The sequence below is a fragment of the Arvicanthis niloticus genome, chromosome 13, assembly GCF_011762505.2.
Source record: "Arvicanthis niloticus isolate mArvNil1 chromosome 13, mArvNil1.pat.X, whole genome shotgun sequence".
Lineage (NCBI taxonomy): Eukaryota > Metazoa > Chordata > Mammalia > Rodentia > Muridae > Arvicanthis > Arvicanthis niloticus.
This window is the reverse complement of record NC_047670.1, coordinates 59,300,334-59,319,607: the sequence shown is the minus strand read 5'-3', so window position 1 is coordinate 59,319,607 and position 19,274 is coordinate 59,300,334. Positions and strand designations below refer to the sequence as shown.

The 19,274-nt window shown below is 49.1% G+C and overlaps 1 protein-coding gene across 1 annotated transcript; it reads left to right on the top strand.

Moving 5' to 3' along the window:
* The first annotated feature begins 7,700 nt into the window (after positions 1 to 7,700).
* On the top strand, positions 7,701 to 12,912 carry Rtl6 (retrotransposon Gag like 6). Its single transcript, XM_034516565.2, has one exon. The coding sequence runs from the start codon at positions 8,364 to 8,366 to the stop codon at positions 9,093 to 9,095; it is 732 nt and encodes a 243-aa protein (XP_034372456.1). The 5' UTR covers positions 7,701 to 8,363; the 3' UTR covers positions 9,096 to 12,912.
* Positions 12,913 to 19,274: the final 6,362 nt, after the last annotated feature.

Sequence of the window (19,274 nt, the reverse complement as noted above, 5' to 3'; positions counted from 1 at the left end):
TTTTGTTCTCGGTATATATTTTAGAATGAGCCTCTCTCATCTGAACCCCAAAGACTGCTGCCAGCCTCCTGCGGCCTGGGAGGAATAAACACCTTAGCCAGGCAGTTGCTTGCCAGGGCTCACATCTTAAAACAGCAAACAGGAAGCAGGGAGAACAAACTCAAAATGGCATAATAGTCCTTAATTCTTTTTTTTGTTCGCTTTCATATTCACAGTTGGACTTTACACCAATATTCTGCACGTATTTCGGTTGATTTATACCAGGTGTTTCGACTGATTATCAACTCTACATAGCACTTAAAATTTTTTTCTCCATGTGTTTAGTATATTCAAATAAAATTTATTTTAATACTTTTTAGGTGTGTGTGTGTGAGAGAGAGTGTGTATGTGTGTGTGAGTGTATGTGTGCATGTGTGTGTGCATGTGTGTGTGCATGTGTGTGTGTGTGTGTGCGTGTGTACCAAGGATTTCATTTGGGACACGGACAACTTTAATCAGTATCTACACCACTGAAGAAAATGTCTCTCTGTGGTGGTGTGGATGAGGTATCTCCCGTAGTCTCTGGCATTTGAACACAGGATCCCCAATTGATGGTCCAGACTGTGGAGGCTTAGGGGGTAGGTGTGGCTTTGTTGGAGGAAGTGTGTTCCTGGGGTGGGCTTTAAGGCTTCAAAGCCTCTTGCCATTTCCAGGTTGTTCTCTCTGCTGTTTAAGATGTGAGCCGTCAGTTTTTGCTTGGGCTGCCATGCTTGTCACCTGCTGCCATGATGTCCCTGGTATTAAGGACTTCTAGCCCTCTGGAACTGTAAGTCAAATCAACTCTTCTATAAGTTGACTTGGTCATTGTGTTTTATCACAGCAACAGGAAAGTATCTCATTCTCTTTCCAGAGCCTCAGGGAGGGCTGGGGCCTCTGGAGCCCACCTCGATGACGAAAGCTGACCCCGCCCCCCATGAGGGCTGATCTTGTTCAGTTTATCACAGCCGATTGGATATTTGAATATCCACCCAGTATACAAAGCCAAATTCATCTATAGTCAAAGGAGCTTTTTTTTCTGATATATATATATATATATATATATATATATATATATATATGTTTTCTACAGACAATTTTGTTTATGAAAGTAAGGTTGGTTCGATTTCTCACCTTTCCAAGCTGAGTGTCTTTGGTGGCTTGAACAAGATGTCCACCATAACCTCTTGGGGTATTTGAACACTTGGTCCCCAGTTGGTAACACTGTTTGTGGAGGCTTAGAAGGTGTGGCCTTGCTGGAGGAAGTGTGTCATTGGTGGTCTGCTTTTCAATTTCAAAAGCCATTTGCCATTCCCAGTCCACTGTCTGCTTCCTGCTTATGGTTTAAGATGTGAGCTCTCGGCTTCTGCTCCAGTCACCCTGCCTGCTCACTGCCGTACTTCCCCTCCGTGATGGCCATGGATTCTTATCCCTTGCTAGAGCGGTGGTCCTCAGCCTGTGGGTCCCAACCCCTTTGGGATTCGAATGACCTGTTCACAGGGGACACCTAAGACCATTGAAAAGCACAGCTATTTGCATGACTATTCATAAGAGTGGCAAATTTACAGCTATGAAATAACAATGAGAATGATTTTATGGTGGGGGGGGGTGTCACCACAACATAAGGAACTGTATCAAAGGGTTGCGGCCTTAGCAAGGCTGAGAATCACTATTCTAGGACCATAAGCCAAATAAACGCTTCCTTCTGTAAGTTGCCTTGCTTGTAGTGTTTTACCACAGCAGTGGCAGCGTGACTAAGGTGGCTCTCTCATTTCTGTTTCCTGAGTATGCAGGTTACACTTGTCAGCACGATGCTGATCACTAATCCTGACCACGGACATCACTGCCTGCGCAGCCTTAGGAAGAGACTGCTCTCCTCAGCCACTACCAAGGCTGCTCTCGGCTTCTTCCTTTTGACTGTGTTTCTGACCAGTGTGTGTGGCAGTCATTAACACAGTATGCATGTGGAGGACAGAGGGCAGCTCTGTGAAGTTCAATCCTTCCTTCCACTTCTCACCAGTTCTGAAAAGGAGCTTACGGGACAAGTGAATCTACCTGTGGTCCCATCTTGCCAACCCTGTAGTTACTTCATATCCAGTTTGCGGAAGATCTCCTTTGTCCCCACATTTCTGCGAATGGCTATCGGTTGTTTTAATAATACAATTGACACACCATAAACAAATCTCCATATGGTTTTCAGGCTATTCTCCACACTGCATAGTCAATCAACACTGACTCCAGAATGATTTAGCATTTTCCACCCCAAAGAAGCCCTGTGTTCAGCTGTGCCCAGTTGCTCTCCATTTCTCCCCGCCCCTGCCCCCCAGACCTTGGCCTGGATCACTCTACTTTCTATCTTTGAGAATTATCTATTCTGAACGTTTCCACTTCATTCAGTCTGTAAGCCTGATTGATGTCCTTCATCTAACACGGTGCTTTCAAGACTTCTCGATATTGTTGCATAAACTAGTCTTCCTCTCCTGTAGCTGATAGGCTTTGCTTTCCAGCCATTGTAGATGGCACATTCTCTGCTTCCCAGCCATTGTAGTTGGGCACATTCTCTGCTTTTTCGAATGATACTTGCTTGAAGATTTCTGTTCACATGCCTCAGTTAACTTTGTCACCTTGACAAATGACACAATCTAGAGTCATCTAAAAGGAGAAAGCCTTCACTGAGGAATTGCCTAGCTCAGATTGGTCTATGGGCATGACCGTGTGTGTGTGTGGGGGGGGGGGGTGTATCTCCATTGCCATTTGATCCAGAAGGGTGTAGCCCATTATGAGTGGCACAATTCCCTAGGCTTGTGGTCCTGGGCTGTATAAGGAAGCTAGCAGAGCAGAGCATGAGCCTGGGAGTGTGCAAACAAGCATCACTCATCAATGATTTTTGCTTCAAGTTCCTGTCCAGACCTCCTCAATGATGGACCATAACCTGCAAGTATAAGCCAACAGACCTTTTCCTCCCCACGTTGCTTTTGATCAGTGTTTTGTCACAGCACGGAATGATACTAGGACTTCCACCGTGTGAGTGCTGGGCATTGACTCAGGCTGGCAGGTTTGGTGGTAAGTGCCTTTACCGTTTTTTTCCACAGCTGCCTGATCTTGATGTCTTATGCTCGTCCCCTCTTTATAAATATTATTCATTCATTGCTCTTATCAAGCACCCACATACGCTCACCTCAAGGTCTCTTCATTGCTCCATCTACTTAATTTTATTTGGAGTTAATTCATTTTATGATTGTTGATTTGGTTGCCATCAAACACAGCTTTAGATGTCTCAGGATTTGAGTTTTCTGGTTTATTTGTCAGTAAATCTCTCTCTCTCTCTCTCTCTCTCTCTCTCTCTCTCTCTCTCTCTCTCTCCTTCCCTCCCTCCCTCTCCCTCACCTCTTTTACCCCCATTGCTCCCCACTTCTTCCCAGCACCTAGGATGTCCTATTTGAGGCCTGGTCTTCAGTGAAGAACATGATTTTTACTTGGTGGTTCTGAGTCTCAGAGTCTCCCCTTCCATCGATCTGTTCAAACATTTAAATGGTATGGAAGGGAGGGAATGGTGTCTGTGTGGTCCAAGGGTCACATGCTGTCACCCCATAAAGTGGCTGGTTTCTCTTCTTACCTCTGGCTTAAAAAGAGCCTGTTCCCACCCTTGCATCCATATTCCACAGAAGGAAGGACTCAGGACTCAGCAGGCCATGTCTGTGTTTCCTCCTGCGCTCACAGCAGACACTGAACATCAGCTGGAGCCTCATAGCAGCTCCTGTACCTGAACCAAGCCCAAGTATTTTCCTCTGTTTCTTTCTTTCTCTTTCTCTCTCCTCCTCCCTCCCTCCTTCCCTTCCTTCTTTCTTTAGGTTGAGTTTTTTATTTAAATTAATTAATCTATTTATTTTATACCCTGATCTCAGCATCCCCTCACTTTTCTCCTTAGAAAAGGGGATGCCTCCCATGGATATCAATCCGTCTTGGCATATCAAGTTGCAGTAAGACTAGGTGCTTCTTCTCCTGTTATGGCTAAGCAAGGTAGCCCAGTTAGGGGAAAGGGATCTAAAGGCAGGCAACAGAGTTAGAGACAGCCTCTGTACTAGTTATTAGGAATCCCACATGAAGACCGAGATACACAACTGTTACATTTGTGTATGGGCCTAGGTCTGTCCTATGTATGCTCTCTGGTTGGTGGTTCAGTCTCTGTGAGTCCCTATGGGCCTGGGTTAGTTGATTCTGTAGGTTTTCTTGTGGTGTCCTTGGCCTCTCTTGCTCTTTCAATCCTTCCTCCCCATCTTCTGTAGAACTCCCCGAGCTCTGCCTAATGTTTGACTGTGAGTCTCTGTATTCATTTCCATCAAGTGCTGGATGAATTCTCTCAGATGACAGCTATGCTAGGCTATGGTCTGCAAGTCTAGAAGAATATCATCAACAGTGTCAGGGGTGAGTTCTCTTTCACGGTATAGTTCTCAAGATGGGCCAGTCATTGGCTGGCCAATTCCCTCTCCCTCTGCTTTTCTTATTTTTAAAATTTCTTTTAGTTTTGGTGGTTGGAGCTAGAACTCAGTTGACTGAGTTCCAAGTTGGCAAAGTGCTTGCCCAAGTTGGCAGAGTGCTTGTCCAAGTTGGCAGAGTGCTTGCCCAAGTTGGTAGAGTAGCTTGCCTAACATATGAGGCACTGGGTATTTTTCTTTTTAAAAAACAAAATCCCAAACATTCGATTTACCAAATAAAGACTCAGGAGCCAGATGCTGTGGTGAAAGCCTGCTAGCTCAGAGAGGCAGAGAAAGCACCCAGATGATCTTCTTACTCCACCAACATCCCAGAAGGAAAATGCTCCTTCTCCTCCACGATGTCTTAAATACCCTTCAACTCAAAGACCCTCCATTCTCTTTCCTGGGTTTATTTATGTTCACTCATTGTCAACTGGTTGCTTGCTCTGCCACCTCTTGACCTATCGTTGACTTTATTTAGCTCTTATTAACAAAAAGCCCTCAGGGTCAAAGGGGTCAAAGGTGTGTGCTACTGCAAGAAACAAGTTTTCCCAGTTCACGGTATCAGGGTCCACAATGTGATCAACTATCCTGCAATGCCTGGGCTTACTGTCTATTGCAAAAATACTTGTGCAACTAGGGAGGTAGGGGCTGGAGGATCAGAAATTCAAGGCATCCTGCATGAAATTTGAAGCCAGCCTAGGCTACATAGTCTAGTCTCAAAAACAAACAAACAAACAAACAAACAAACAAACAAACCTGTCTTTGCATCTTCGTTTTCCTCCATTTTTTCTGGACTACGACTATAGCCTCTTAGAAATGAGACAAAATACAAGTAGATGTAATGATTTATCATTTCAGAAATTTCATCACTTATCATTTATCATTTTTCTGTGATAACTCCAGCTTGTGTCAAGTTGACACAAAACCAGCCAGTACAGTCATCACTGATGCTATTATCCTGACCTCTTCTCAACCAGGCTGCTGAGGGGCCTGTGCTGGGTGCTGTGAGCACCGATAGGCTGATGGTTTGCTGTCTGCCTGCTGCTTCTATTTGCTGCATGCTAATTGTTCTTTTACTTTTGCCTGCTACATGCTCAATAAAAAAAAATTTTCCTCATTTGGAACTGAAGAGTGAGGCTCTTGTGGAACTTTCTCAGCAGAATATGGCACTTCTTTCCAAGGCACTGGGGGACCTCAGACTTACACTGTCAACCACAGCTGAACTGCAGCCCCTTTGCTGCTCACAACATCCAGGGACCTGGGAGGTACCACTGTGGTTCTAAGAGCCTGACTCACAAGGGGATGCTCAGTACATGCAGAAACACAGTGTGTGTGTTGCGGGGGAGGGGTTCAATCTAGAACAATTATTTATTTTGAACTCCTTGGCCTCAGTCAAGGTGACTGTAGCTCTTGCCTCCTCCTGATTTTGAAGACCTTGCCGAAGCTGCATAAAGGTACATTGTCTTCTTCCTATCCCCTCTTGCTTCATGCTCTGGAGACTTCTAGATGGTCAAAAATAGAGAGTCTGGAGCAAGGGAATGCAAGTGTTCTTTCTGATAGCTTACAGGCGATTCTGCTAGGCTTCTCCTGGGAACCTAGCAAAGGGTTACATCATTACCTGCCCTGCTACCAGGAGCAGGTGGCCTGGCAGTGTATAAAAGGGCTACCCCAGTTTCCCTCCTCCCTCCTCCCTCCTCCCTCCTCCCTCCTCCCTCCTCCCTCCTCCCTCTCCCTCTCCTCCCTCTCCATCTTCCTCTCCTCCCTCCCCCTCCCTCTCCTCCCTCTCCCTCTCCTCCCTCTCCCTCTCCTTTCCTCCTCCCTCTCAATTTCTCTATACTCCTATGTGTTCCTGCCCAGTCTCAGTCTCTCTCTCTCTCTCTCTCTCTCTCTCTCTCTCTCTCTCTCCTTTTCTGTCCTTCTCTGTCCTCATGGCTCTGCTCCCGTCTGCCTCTACTCTTTCTTCAGATCCCCACTCCCCTCCGTTCCCCCAAATAAACCTCCTTATACCAGGTCTGCCAGGTGACATGATTTTTCAGGGGGCACCCCTCATGAGCACCGCATGAGATTACATAACACTCTCAAAGTGTGGATACCCTCAGCCACAATCCCTCACCCCAAGACCAAAAACTATAGACCAAATGAACACATCTCCCCCCCAGGCCTGTCTCCCACCTTCTGTCACTCTTGCCTCCTAGACTGCATCTTAGAAGGGTTTCACAGATAGTATTTTCTTTCCCAGTACGTCCCAGTGTGGAACTGACCATGAGGAACAAGTGTCAGAGGAAGGAGCTGGAACTCGCATAAACTATGCTCATAAAATTCAGCGTGCTCACTAAGTTGGCCATCTGTCAAGAGGGCAGGAATAAAAGGTAGCATAGGGTTTCAGTGAAGCCCTAGGCAATAACAGAAAGTCAGGCTTCTGAACTACCTCCCCCAGGAAAATCTCAGAGTCAATGTGACTAGGGAGGCACGATTGTCTACAAGGCACAGAAGCCAATGTTTCCTAATAGGAATATTATTAGGAAATAATTATTAGGACTATATTAATACTAATAGGAATATTAGTATTCCCATACTAATGGGAAAATGGTGGACTGTCGAACAAGACTTTTTTTTTTTTAAATGTGCAGGTAGGACACTGAGGGGAACTGAAAGGTTTTTGTTCTATGTGTGTGTGTGTGTGTGTGTGTGTGTGTGTGTGTGTGTTTTGTAAGACTTTCCCAAGGCTGGGATTCAGCTCAGTGATGGCGTGCTTGCAGGCCTGAGGCCCTGGGTTTGACCTTTAGTATTGTACCAGGCTATGTAATCGGGTGAGGTGGTAAACTCCCACAATCCACCAGTGGAAAGGTAGAGGTAGGAGACGTTCAAGGCCATTTCTAGCAACGTTCTGAGTTTTCCAGACCAGTCTGGCTTACAGGAGACTGCCTCAAAAAAAATCTAAAATAAAAAATACTTTTCTTGTCAAGGTTTACTACCATGATCATATAGTTCATGCAAATGGCGTTCAAGTTACAGTAAGAAAAGTCAAATTCACTTAAAAGAATGATACTGTCTCCGAGAGGCTCCGCGAGCGACCTGGGGGAAGAATCGGAAAGAAGCTAATCTTTCCAAGATTATTCTAATTTCCAAGCTAATCTTTCCAAGGTCTCGCCACGCTCCTCGCTAATAGGCTGTTGAGAAAGGCGCAGGTGCGTCACTTCCGGAAGGCAAGGTCCCGGCCGCCGGAGAGCTAGCGGTCTCTATGGCAACCAGCAGGCCCTGGCCCGGTTGCCAGGCTCCCAGCGGCCGTCTAGCCGACCGCGCCTGCACAAAGACCGCGCGGTGACCGCGCAGCGCAGCGCCGTGACCCGGCCAAGCCAGCCCCGCGGGAATTGCCACCCCCGCCGCCGCTGCCCGGGAAGCAGTTCCGGCGGCCTTCGTGACGTGCAGGCCGGGCGCGGCCTCGACCCTCGGGCCATCTTGGCAGCGGAGGGAGCCGCGGAGCGCAGGTACACACGCCGCCCGGCCGGGGCCAGCCCAGGTGCCGCCGCCTTTGTTCACGCGCGGGTGGTCGCATGGCACCCGTGGGTGGTGCCAGCATCCGCAGACCGAGCTTCGGCAGGTGCATCCCGCAAAGTCTGGGCAGCGCAGCTCCGCGCATCTCTTAAGGCCTGGGCAGGTTCAGCCTATGCATCCTACAAGGGCTGAGCAGATCCAGCTAGAGCATCCTTCAAGGCCTGGGCAGGTCCAGCCAGCGCTCCACACCTTGACCCTGCGAAGCTTGCAGAAAGGAACTGCGTCCAGGACAGGACCAGCGTCCCCAGGCTTGCTTCAGCACCCAAGGCCTTTCGCTCTGCTTCTCCAGGTACCTGTGGCTTGACTTTGGCCAGCATGGTCCAACCTCAGACCTCCAAAACTGAAAGCCCAGCCTCTGCCCCTGGTGCCAGCGCTCAGATGGATGACGTAGTTGACACCCTGACCTCCCTGCGTCTCACCAACTCTGCGCTGAGGCGCGAGGCCTCCACACTGAGGGCGGAGAAGGCCAACCTCACCAATATGCTGGAGAGTGTGATGGCTGAGCTAACTCTGCTGCGCACCCGGGCGCGCATCCCTGGCGCTCTGCAGATCACTCCACCTATCTCTGCCATCACTTCCAATGGGACCCGACCCATGACCACGCCACCCACCTCGCTGCCTGAACCTTTCTCGGGAGACCCTGGACAGCTGGCAGGGTTCCTGATGCAGATGGACAGGTTCATGATCTTTCAAGCCTCCCGCTTCCCCGGTGAAGCCGAGAGAGTGGCCTTCTTGGTATCCCGTCTGACTGGGGAGGCAGAGAAGTGGGCCATCCCCCACATGCAACCAGACAGCCCTTTGCGAAACAATTACCAGGGGTTTCTGGCTGAGCTACGCAGAACCTACAAGCCCCCACTGAAGCACTCACGGCGAGCACAAATCCGGAAGACATCTGCGTCCAATAGGGCCGTGCGGGAACGGGAGCGGGAGCGGCAGATGTTGTGTCGCCAACTGGCCACAGTTGGCACAGGATCCTGCCCGGTGCATCCAGCCTCCAACGGGACCAGTCCCGCACCAGCCTTGCCCTCTCGTGGCCGGAATCTTTAGGGATCTGCCACTACCCTGGTAGTCTGTGTCCACCCAGGTAGCTAGACTCCGTTGTTGAGAAGAGTTGTCAATACAGTAGCATTGCCCTGTTTGAGGCACCCTTCATGTCTTTCTGATCTGCAGGAGGCCACCTGCCATCTGCATTGGTCACCCACCTTACTGTGCATTTTTTTTTTTTTTTTTGCTAGCTTTACCTGCGACTCAGTGCATGCTCCCCCTTCTGTTGCTTGCAATCCCAGCCTCTCTAGCAATCACAACACATCCCCTTGGGCATGCCTGCCCAGGAACCATTTAGGCTGACCACCTCTGTGAGCTCAGCTCATGGATACTCAGCTTCTGGAGCACGTTCAACGATGACGGGCACCTTGGGAGTTCCCTTCCTGAGCATTCCAGGTAGAAAGAAGCCAGCTTGGCCTGGCAGGCGGCTGATGTATGTCTGAACCAGCATGTCTATATCTGGTCACTTTGCAAGATGGCTAGGTAGCCGCTCTGCATCCCAGGGATACTTTCTTCTGCTGGGGGGAGCCTGCATTCCAGCGTATCCCACTGCTGTTGCTGAGAAGGTCTCTTCCTTCATAGACATCCCGCCAGCCTCTCGTGTCCGTGAAAGACTCCTTCACATCTGCCCATGCCTGCCAGTGTTCTCATGGCATTAAGGAAATCCAGCATTCATCTGCCAAGTTAATTGTGGACCTGGGACCACAGGCAGCAGATTCCTAACATTCATGCCTCAGCTCTAGCAGACTGAGGGGGACCCTGGGAACCCCATTTGCTGCCTGGATTTCCAGGGAGAGGCTCATAGTTGTCCACTCATTCCTGCCCACGTGGCTCCATGGTGGGCCTTGTCTAGCTACAGACTCTCCCCCTTTCCACCCAGGTGCCGTGTGGCTTTCACCTCAACCTTTCAGCCACCCACACCGTCTCTAGGCATCCAAGGAACCCGCACAACATGCCGTCCGTGTTCCTGGGCCTAACTTCTAGCCTTCGTTGGAGAACAAACGACTGTCTGGGGCCAGTTCCTCTGCGAACTGAGCATCTTCAGTAGGGCGAGTTGGCTTCTTGCTGCCCCAGTCTGAAGAACTGGCGAAGAGTGGCCCACTGGTTTGGTTCTCATGCAGACACTCGTCCCTGGTCCGAGGAGCAAAGCCTCATAGGAGGATGACCTCATGATCGTACTCGGACTCAGCCAAGCCTCTGGACAATGACATTATCTGTCATTCCAATGCCAAATGAACTGTTTACATACCCACCTGGCCCCTCCAGGGAGATGGGTGCCTCTCCTGGGTTTTCCTGCCCTCCTCTGCACGGTCTTGGCTTGACCAAAACAATAACAACAACAAAAACCGCCTCTGCACCCATGGAAAGACATCTCTCTCCTCTTGGGATCCCTGAGGCTGGGGCCTGGAACCTGGCCTCTTCCAGAGACTTCTTCCGACACTGGGAAAAGTGACTGATTGTAACCAACGCAGCCACCTTTGCAAGGCCAGGAGTCTTCGATGCTCGCTGGGCTCATAGCCCACAGCCACCTGCTTCTTGTTAACTCTGTTAGCCTAGCAGCCTCCCTGAACAGCCAAGGCACCCTGTTGGCACCATGGTGCTATAAGCAGGTGGAAGACTCCCCGGGTTCCATTGAGAGTACTCACCTGTCCCCAGCAGCTGAGTCTCAATGTATGACCTTCTGGTAGAGGGGTCCCCAGGTGAAGCTACAGCTACACCAGAAAAATTGGGGGGGGGGGGGGTAGGGAGGAGGTGTTTGTGGAGGTAGGCGACAACTGGAAGGTTTCTTTGTTTCCTTCCAAGTTGGGGTTAGAGATCCACCCACCGGGGACGCAGGTGACCTGCCCTGGCTCCTCTGACCACTGGGTGCTGGCTGTGTGCATTAGATTCTACTTCAGAGCCCTGAGTAGGTACTGGAGCCCAAGCTGCCCGGGTCAGAGGCACGCAGGCTGCCTGCCTCCAGGTGTGGCTTATTACCTTCCTTTGCATCTGGTCTGACACACACGGGCCACTCTGCCTCAGTGGGTCCCTACCGCTGCTCTTGTGACGTTGTCTTGGAGACTGCTTTGTTTCTTGATGCTTGTGTTTATGGGAACAGGGTGGTGATGCCATGTATTTAGAATCATCTCAATAGCTAGCTCTCTGTGGCTTGGAGCCTGGAGCACATGAGAGAGGGTTGAGGCTTGCCCTCTACTCTGGACCTGGAAGAGCCACTTGGGACCCGTTGTTGAGGAGCCCATCGTGACTCTCCTTGGGGGCATGATTAGTCCCCAGCCAAAATGACAAGGTACAAGGCCCATGCAGCTCCAGAGGGAGACTGTGATAACTGGCCTCAAAGCTAAGGAAGAGGGGGAGGGGAGGCTTTGTACATATCTTAAGGTTCTAGTTTCTTGAGCTCAGAGGAGAACAGGGAGGAGTTGGTGTATGAAGGAGTTGTGTTGCTCCACATGACGGTCGTGGCAGTACTGTGTCTGCTCTCCAGACCCTGTGACACCCATCTGGTAAGCAGGGCTTCATTGCATTCAGCATCTAATTGACAGTGGGACCTGGCATTTGGGTGACTTCCCAGCCCAGTGTTTACTGTGACCTTGGAATTATCTCCATGTCCCAAAGCATTCAGTGACTTTGAGGAAACAGCAAAGAGGCATCTTCTTATCCCTGGCTAAGTAAGAGACAAGATGTGCATTGCTCTGTTAGTACCTCTTGCTCAGCCTGAGACAGGTGCCTGTTACTGCAGAGGACAGAGCCACTACTGGATGAGCATGCCCTGGGCATCAGCTTGCAGGGGGAGTGAATGGTGGTGGAGAAGCTGGCATAGGCCTAGGGTGACTTAGGGAGCAAGCCTGGGGTTTAGCTGGGACACACTGGGGACAGGGTGTTGGGCGGCATATGCTCAGCTGTGTAGCCTGAGTGCTCAGCCCATTCTGTGGCCCTCTGCCTAGGAGGTGTCCATCAGGAGCTTTGCTAAGACACCATGAAATGATGCTCAGGTTAGGCAGTGAGGGCTGGAGCTTGGGCTAGCAGGCAAGCTTCTGGTGTCTGGGAGGTCCTCACCTTTGGCATCTCTCTAGGACTTCATGTTGGACTTGGTGGCAGCCAGTGCAGCACAGAGCGTAGAGCAAAAGAGAGAAGTTTCCACCCCAGTGCCATAAACAGCTGGACTGCGGCTTCCCATTCTCCACAGCAGCATACCAGGAAATTTAGGGGACCAGGGAGGGGAAAGAAAATGGTAAAATTCAGTGTTTTGATGTTTCCTTCCTGTCCCTGGCCTCAGCTTTCTTTGCCTCTTATACAGCCGTGGTGCTGTCTGTGGACCCCCACTGTGTACATACGACAACAGTTTCCATGTGCCACCCACCTTACCCTGAATGACTGTGAACTCTCCCTTCAGGCAGAGGGACAATGTTGGCACTGTCAGATAGTGGCAGTGTGTCAGGTTTTCCTCCAAGGAAGGAACCAAAGGTACTTCCTTGAGATAGATTCTCTAGGGTGGGATTATTGGATTAGTGAACATGGGGCCCTCTGAGACTTTTACTACCTACAGACAAAATAGTTTCCAGAAGTTTCTGTATCCATTGTATTACCACCAGCAAGGGCAAGTGTTCCTGATTCAGGGTCTTCTCCCAGGGCCGAGTATTCCCTGACGTGACGAGGACAGCAGCACCGTGTTGTAGTTGCATCTTTCCATCCTAGCGCGCTGTGAGTCGTTTTACACCCGTTGACTACATTTCCTCTTTTGCAGACTGCCGCCGTCCTTTGCTCCAGTGACGGCCTGACCAGTTTGTAAGAGCTCCATATGTAATTAAAGATGCTAACCTGGTGTGTGTTGTATCTGCTGTAAGTGTCTCTGGGTTTTGCTTTGGGTGTGATTAAAGCTGGGGCACACAGGCAAGCACTGCCCAGGACGGGAGGGATGTCTGGGACACAGCAGCATCTTGAGGGATGTTGTGAAGTCATTTACACAAAGGGACATACTTCTAGGCCCTGGGGCCCAGATGTGGTAGAAGGGTCCCTGTTACAGTGTTTAGACCTCAAGCAGTGCGGTTCTTACACTGTCTGGGAGGGTGGTTCTGCCAGCTGTGTCTCTGGTGCCTAGCCCAGAGCATGACCAACACAGAGTGGGTGCAGACCTAGAACAGGCAGGGTGATGGGTGCCACACATCCATATATGTCACATAGCCCATCCCATGGCAGCCATATTACTCAAATCATCTTTCTGGCTCCAGGTTCCCTTGGCACATGTAGGCTTTTCAGCTTGTGCCTTATAACAGTTTTCAAATGTCATTTAAGCCATGAAAGGAAACCAAGGACCTGTAAGCCCAAGTACTATATTTTAATGAGAACTTCTAAACAAAATAATAGCCTGGCTTCATCTTGGTGGGTTTCCGTGTGATAGCGGGAGGTTCAGGCTGCTCCTATCCCTAGTCTTTGTGACACTGGTGAACCTCTGAGGAAACCACTGCATGCGGATGAGAGGAAGGGGAGCTAGGCCAGCACCCCAGTGACCATGTGACTCGTGTTGCCTCCTCTGGGCTCCTCCACTTGGCCTAGTGGACCCTCTGATGTTTTTGACTTACCTATTGTCTGTCCATGTTGTCCCCAAGGCAGCAGAAATTGTGTCAAGCCCCCTGTCTTCAGCCCACACGTGCCCACTACCCGAGTCTGACCCTGACCAGTTGTTAGACTGACCTAGGTCCTCTCCTGCCTCTCGGGCCTGGATAGCCCATCTTGTTCTCATTCCAAGGACACTGACACAGATTCAAGGTTACTGTTGGAACTCCCCCTGACCTGATTAGGCTTTTCCTGGCAGCCCCTCCCCTAGCCTTTCATCTGGCAAATAATTTATGTTGCCACTGAACTTGGGTCTTTTCCACAAAATGGTGCATCTTAAAGGCAGAGGTTCTGCCAAGTGTCCCCCAGTGCTTGGTCTGCTCAAGGCAGCTGTGATCATATTGCAGATGAAGATATGGCTGCTCTCTGGTCACATAGCCCAAGCCAGAGCAGCTGTCTGCCTAGCACTCTGGGGAAGCCTGCAATACCCCCTGCTCACTCTGTCCTACTTTACAAGGTGGGATCATCTGTCCATATTCCTCTTGACCCACTTAACAGGTGAGGAGAACTGGCCTTGGAGATACATAACATTTCATTCCCTGGACTGGCTACATGGATTAAACATTCCCTTTCCTTTACAAATGTAACTTGTTTTCAATTTCCTTTATCACTGAGCCATGCTGTATCAACCCTAGTAGCTAGTTTTCCTGGGAACACTCTCTCCCTTTTCAACAGGACTGTGTTCTCAGGCTCAGAGATCAGCATTGTAGTCCCTCTGATGACACAGGGAGCACAGTTTCTCAGACCATCCACAGACTGTAGCACTTCCAGTTTGTGGTGACCAGCATTCCCTGGACAGTAGGTGCCCCTTTTCCTGAATAGGTTTCTCAATAGTGATCAATGTGTTACTAAATACTGCCATCTCCAGTACACTGAAAGTGTGTCCTCAAACTTAAATGTTAAATTCTGCACCCTGGAGGGCTGGAAAGGTGGCTCGGTGGTTAATAGCATTGCCTGCTCTTTCAAAGGACCCAGGTTCAATTCCCAGCACCCACATGGCAGCTCACAACGTCTGTAACTCTAGTTCCAAGGGATCTGCACCCTCACACCAATGCACATAAAAAAATATATTTAAAAAAAAAAAACCCATGCCCTGTTTTCATAGTGTTGAGAAACAAGTGTTTGTTGTTTAAATCATAGTCTGATATACTATGGTGGTCTGAGAGAGTAAAGTCATTGTAGACTCAAGTATCTGAACTCTTGGACTCCGGTGTGTTGAGCTATTTGGGAAGTTATGGAACTTTTATGAGGTGCGACTTGATGGAGGAAATACATCAGCGGGGGGTGGGCTTTGAGGGCTTATAGCCCCATCCCTTCCGGTTTGCTCTCTTTGCTTCCTGCTTGTGGGCAGAGATGTGGTCTGTCAGCTCCCGGCTCCAGCTGCCTCCTCTCTCCTTTTCCACAATGAGTTACTTTTAGTTGGGGCATTTTTATCACAGCAATGGAAAAGTGACAAATATGGAGGGCCTCTTCAAATAAACCCGAGCTAGACGACACCATCTCGAAATCTCAGCGCTTCTTCAATTTCTAAAACTGACTCTTGGGTTTTTCCTAGACTCACATCTCTAGAGAGAGGCTGTGCTGGGTAGTTTCACGTCAACTTGACACAAGCTAAAGTCATCTGAGAGGAGGGAACCTCAATTAAGAAAATGCCTCCACAAGACCCAGCTGTAGGCAGACCTATAGGGTGTTTTCTTAGTGATTGATGGGGAAGGCTCAGCCTATTGTGGATGGGGCCGTCCTAGGACTGGTGGTCCTGGGTTCTATAAGAAAGCAGGCTGAGTAAGCCATGGGAAGCAAGCCAGTAAGCAGGACTCTTCCATGGGCTCTGTATTAGGTCCTGCCTCCGGGTTCCTCCCATGCTTGACTTCCTGTCCTGACTTCTCTCTATGATGAACAGTGATATGAACATGTGAGCCTTTCCTCCCCAAGTTGCTTTGGTCATGGTGTTTCATCACAGCAATAATGACCCTAACTAAGACAATGGCAACATTTTGCAGTGGGTTTTTCTTCTCTTATTACATTGGCAGCAGCCTGTGTCCCTTCCTGTGCTTGGCATCCTCCTGATGCAGATGTCTCTCCAGGGTCACTGCTAGTGTATAACACATGGGTCTAAGGTACTTCTGAGAAGGGCACAGGATGTTTTGGTCCCTTCTTGGTTTCTAGTTGATCCTCTACTTTTCATTTTTCAGAATGTCTGCTACCCGGAGGAAGGTACTTGAAACCAGGGACCACCATACTGCAGAAGATTCAAAATCAGGGCACACGGGAAAGCAGGTGTCCAAACACTGGTGTGGGACAGTGTTAGAGACCAGTTGACCTGGGAGGCTCAAGGTGCCCATGGATGTCTAGAGCTATAGAAACAGCAGAAGAAGCCACTATTTCTTCCCAACAGGAATCCTTGCTGATGGCCCCCTTCCTCTAAGCTGATCCCCACTCCTGAGTGAATGTGGCCCTGTAAAGAAAAGCACAAGGTAGCATCAGGAGAGGGACACTGTAGTCCTGCCAGATCCCAGAGACCCAGCCACACTCTGTATTGCATTTAAGTTGATCATAAGCAGGTATTAAACACTATGAGACTGCTCTAGAGATAGAAGTATCACAGAACCTTAGAGTTGGCAGGGGACAGAAGCCACAGACCTCATTTGGACTGGGTTTCCTTCTATATATCCCCATTGAATCGAGCCTCCTCTGTGAACCAGCTATGCAAATAATCCACTTGGTAACTCAGGAGCTGTGGGTTACTGACCACAGCAGCAGAGGATCGGTGTGTTTCTCTGGTTCAGGGAGGAAGAGGCTTAAAGGCAGGAAAGCAACATAGTAGAATGGTACCATACTTGCTGTGCCAGCTGCCCAGACCGTTTGGAAGGAGTTCCAGGGTCTGAGTGAGAAATGGCCCCAGTGACACACGTATGCCAAGCTCCTGCTGAATCCTGGCGTCTTTCTGAAAGCTGAAGGGGAGCAGTCCCTGCCTAGGCCTGGATCTCACAGATGACTCTTTTCTGCAGCAAGTCTGTTTGTTCACCGATGTGTGAGGGAAGCGGCTGCCTGTCGCCCTGCTAACTAAGGTCGAGGTCTACTATTGACCAGACAGCCTTCTGAGGTAAGTGCAATATGGAGGATGCCCTTCATTGGCAGGCCTTCCCCTTTTCTAACTTGTCTGGCAAGTTCAAATCCCTCCATACTCCTCTACCTGCAGAATATCACATAGCCTTGGTTAAGATTACAGGCTTAACTTCCTCTTTCCCGATTAAAACTATACAGCTAGCACCTGAGAGTCTTGAAATGCTTCCCTATGCAAATGAGGTCTCTTGGCCTGTAGCCAATGACCTTTGTCCATCCCTGATACTGCTACCCTTCCCTCTCCCCCAAACTATATAAGGCTTGAATCACCCCAAGTAAAGTTGATCTGACTCCCTGGAGCTTGTCCAGGTGTCATCATTACTGTACACAGTACTCACAAGGCTTCTGAGATACCAACCATCATCTCTGCTCCATCTGCCCTCGTAGACCGATATAGACCAAGGATGCCCAGGAGCAGGGAGGGTCCCAGCTGCAGAGTGCAAGCAGCAGGTTTCAGACATGCCCTGAAGGCCTGACACCAACACAGAGGCCTGTGCAGCCCCTGGGGCTGTAGCCTTGAACTTGGAGGTGTAGTCCAGTTAGGCAAAGCTATTAAAATAGTCTAGGCACGTTAGTGACTTAGGCACAAGTAAATCATGTTTTCCAGTTTAGGGATGTTCTGGGTACATCACTGAAATGTTTTGAAGATTTATTTAGTTTTTATTATGTGTATGTTGAGTGTGTGCTTGGGTTTGTGTGTGCACTACATGCATATGGTGTCCTCAGAGGCCAGGAGAGGGTTTTGGTTACCCCAGAGCTGAATTTATGGGTGTTGGATCACCTCAAAGTGGAGTTCCAGATGGTTGTGAGTAGCCGTTAGGTGCTGGGAATTGATCTTGGATCTATTGAAGGAGCTTTCAGTGTTCCTAACCACCGAGATATCTCTCCAGCCACTGAATGTATCGGTTTTTATACTCTTATAAAATGGATTCTGTAGCATATACATTTCTTTTACTGTTGTTTAAAACATTACTTTAAAAAGATAATGAATTCGCAATATGCTGTTACAAGGAGGTAAATGGCCCCTGTTGCTATTTCTCCTCGGCTGGTTAATATACGTGTTTTTTGTTTCTTTAAAAAAATTAAATTGGAATTTACGCACTGTGAGGTTCTCAGAACTGACGTGCACAGTGTGTGTGGTGACAGATTCATGTTCCTGCATAGTGTGACTGCAATTACAACACAGAGCCTTTATATCATGCAGAAAGCTCCAGGTGCCTCTCCAGCAGGCCGACCTCTCCCCACCCTGCTTAGTAAGTGGCACCTTGATTGTTGCATTGGTGGTTGGAGCTGAGGTCAACATTGCTCCTCCTACTTCCTGTGTGTGGGATCTCAGAGCGTGGATGGCAGCGTCCAGGAATGCTCCAATCACTGCTTTGAAGGCTCCAGCCCATAGACGTGCTGCGGTGTTCTATCAGCCACCGTAATTTATTTTTAATTTGACAATCATTTTTTTAAAAATACTATATCACAGTTGTTAAATCTCTTTTAAAACAGTTTTTATTCGTTCATGAGAATTTCTTGCCATCTACAATGAAGTCGGATCACACCCTTCCTGTTTCCTCGCCTCAAGCTCTCCCCGATATTCCCCAAAGCATCCCTCTCCCAACTTCATATCTGCTCTGGGTGGGCAGGGCCATTGGATCAACCCAGAGTGAAGTTGCTAGGACTGCATCTGCTGTGGTCCAAGTGGGTACACACATGTGCATCTCCGAGATGCACTACTGGGACTAACATCCCTGGGTTACAGCTAAGGGATGCTCAGCTCCCTATGATGTAACCTCCCTATCCCAGGGGCCGCACTAGTCCCAGCCCTTCACATCAGCAAGTATCAGTTGTACATAGCAACCGGTTTCATTACATCTCCTACATGTGTATTAAGGGCTTTGATTATACTCCCATCCCCCCACCTGCTGATCCCTTCTCTTCTCAACTCAACCCCTTTCTACTTTCTTTTATTCATTCCTTTCTTTTTGTCACCCAATGGGATTCATTAAGGTTTCTTATGGGGACATGGGTGAGGGGTCATCACAGGCTTAAGAGTATCTTGCAAGTAGCTACACAAACTGGAGAAAATATCCTTCCCCATTCAGCCATCAACTTCCATTAGCTGTCGGATACTGGTGAGCCTTTTCCCTAATGCGATGGAGTGTCAGTGGCTCAAGATATGGCTCTCTCGAAGGTCATCCCACCTGCTGTGAATTCAGGAGCCCAAGGGTCACTTGGCCTGGAAAATAGTGTTTCAGAACAGTTCATTCTGACTTTCCTGTTCTTTTCACCCTCTCTTCTGGAATGTTCCCCATGCATGGATGGGGTGATGGAGATATCAGATTTAGGATTCATGGGCGATGCCTGGTTATGAGTGTCTGTGGCTGTGCCATTTTGTGTATGCTCTGCTTTGTTCATGTAGCTTCACTCCATCTGCCTTGCTGCCTTATGGCTTTGTCT

What these genes read in the sequence shown, in the direction of transcription:
- Rtl6 (XM_034516565.2), top strand. Translation starts at nt 8,364, where the DNA reads ATGGTCCAACCTCAGACCTCCAAAACTGAAAGCCCAGCCTCTGCCCCT.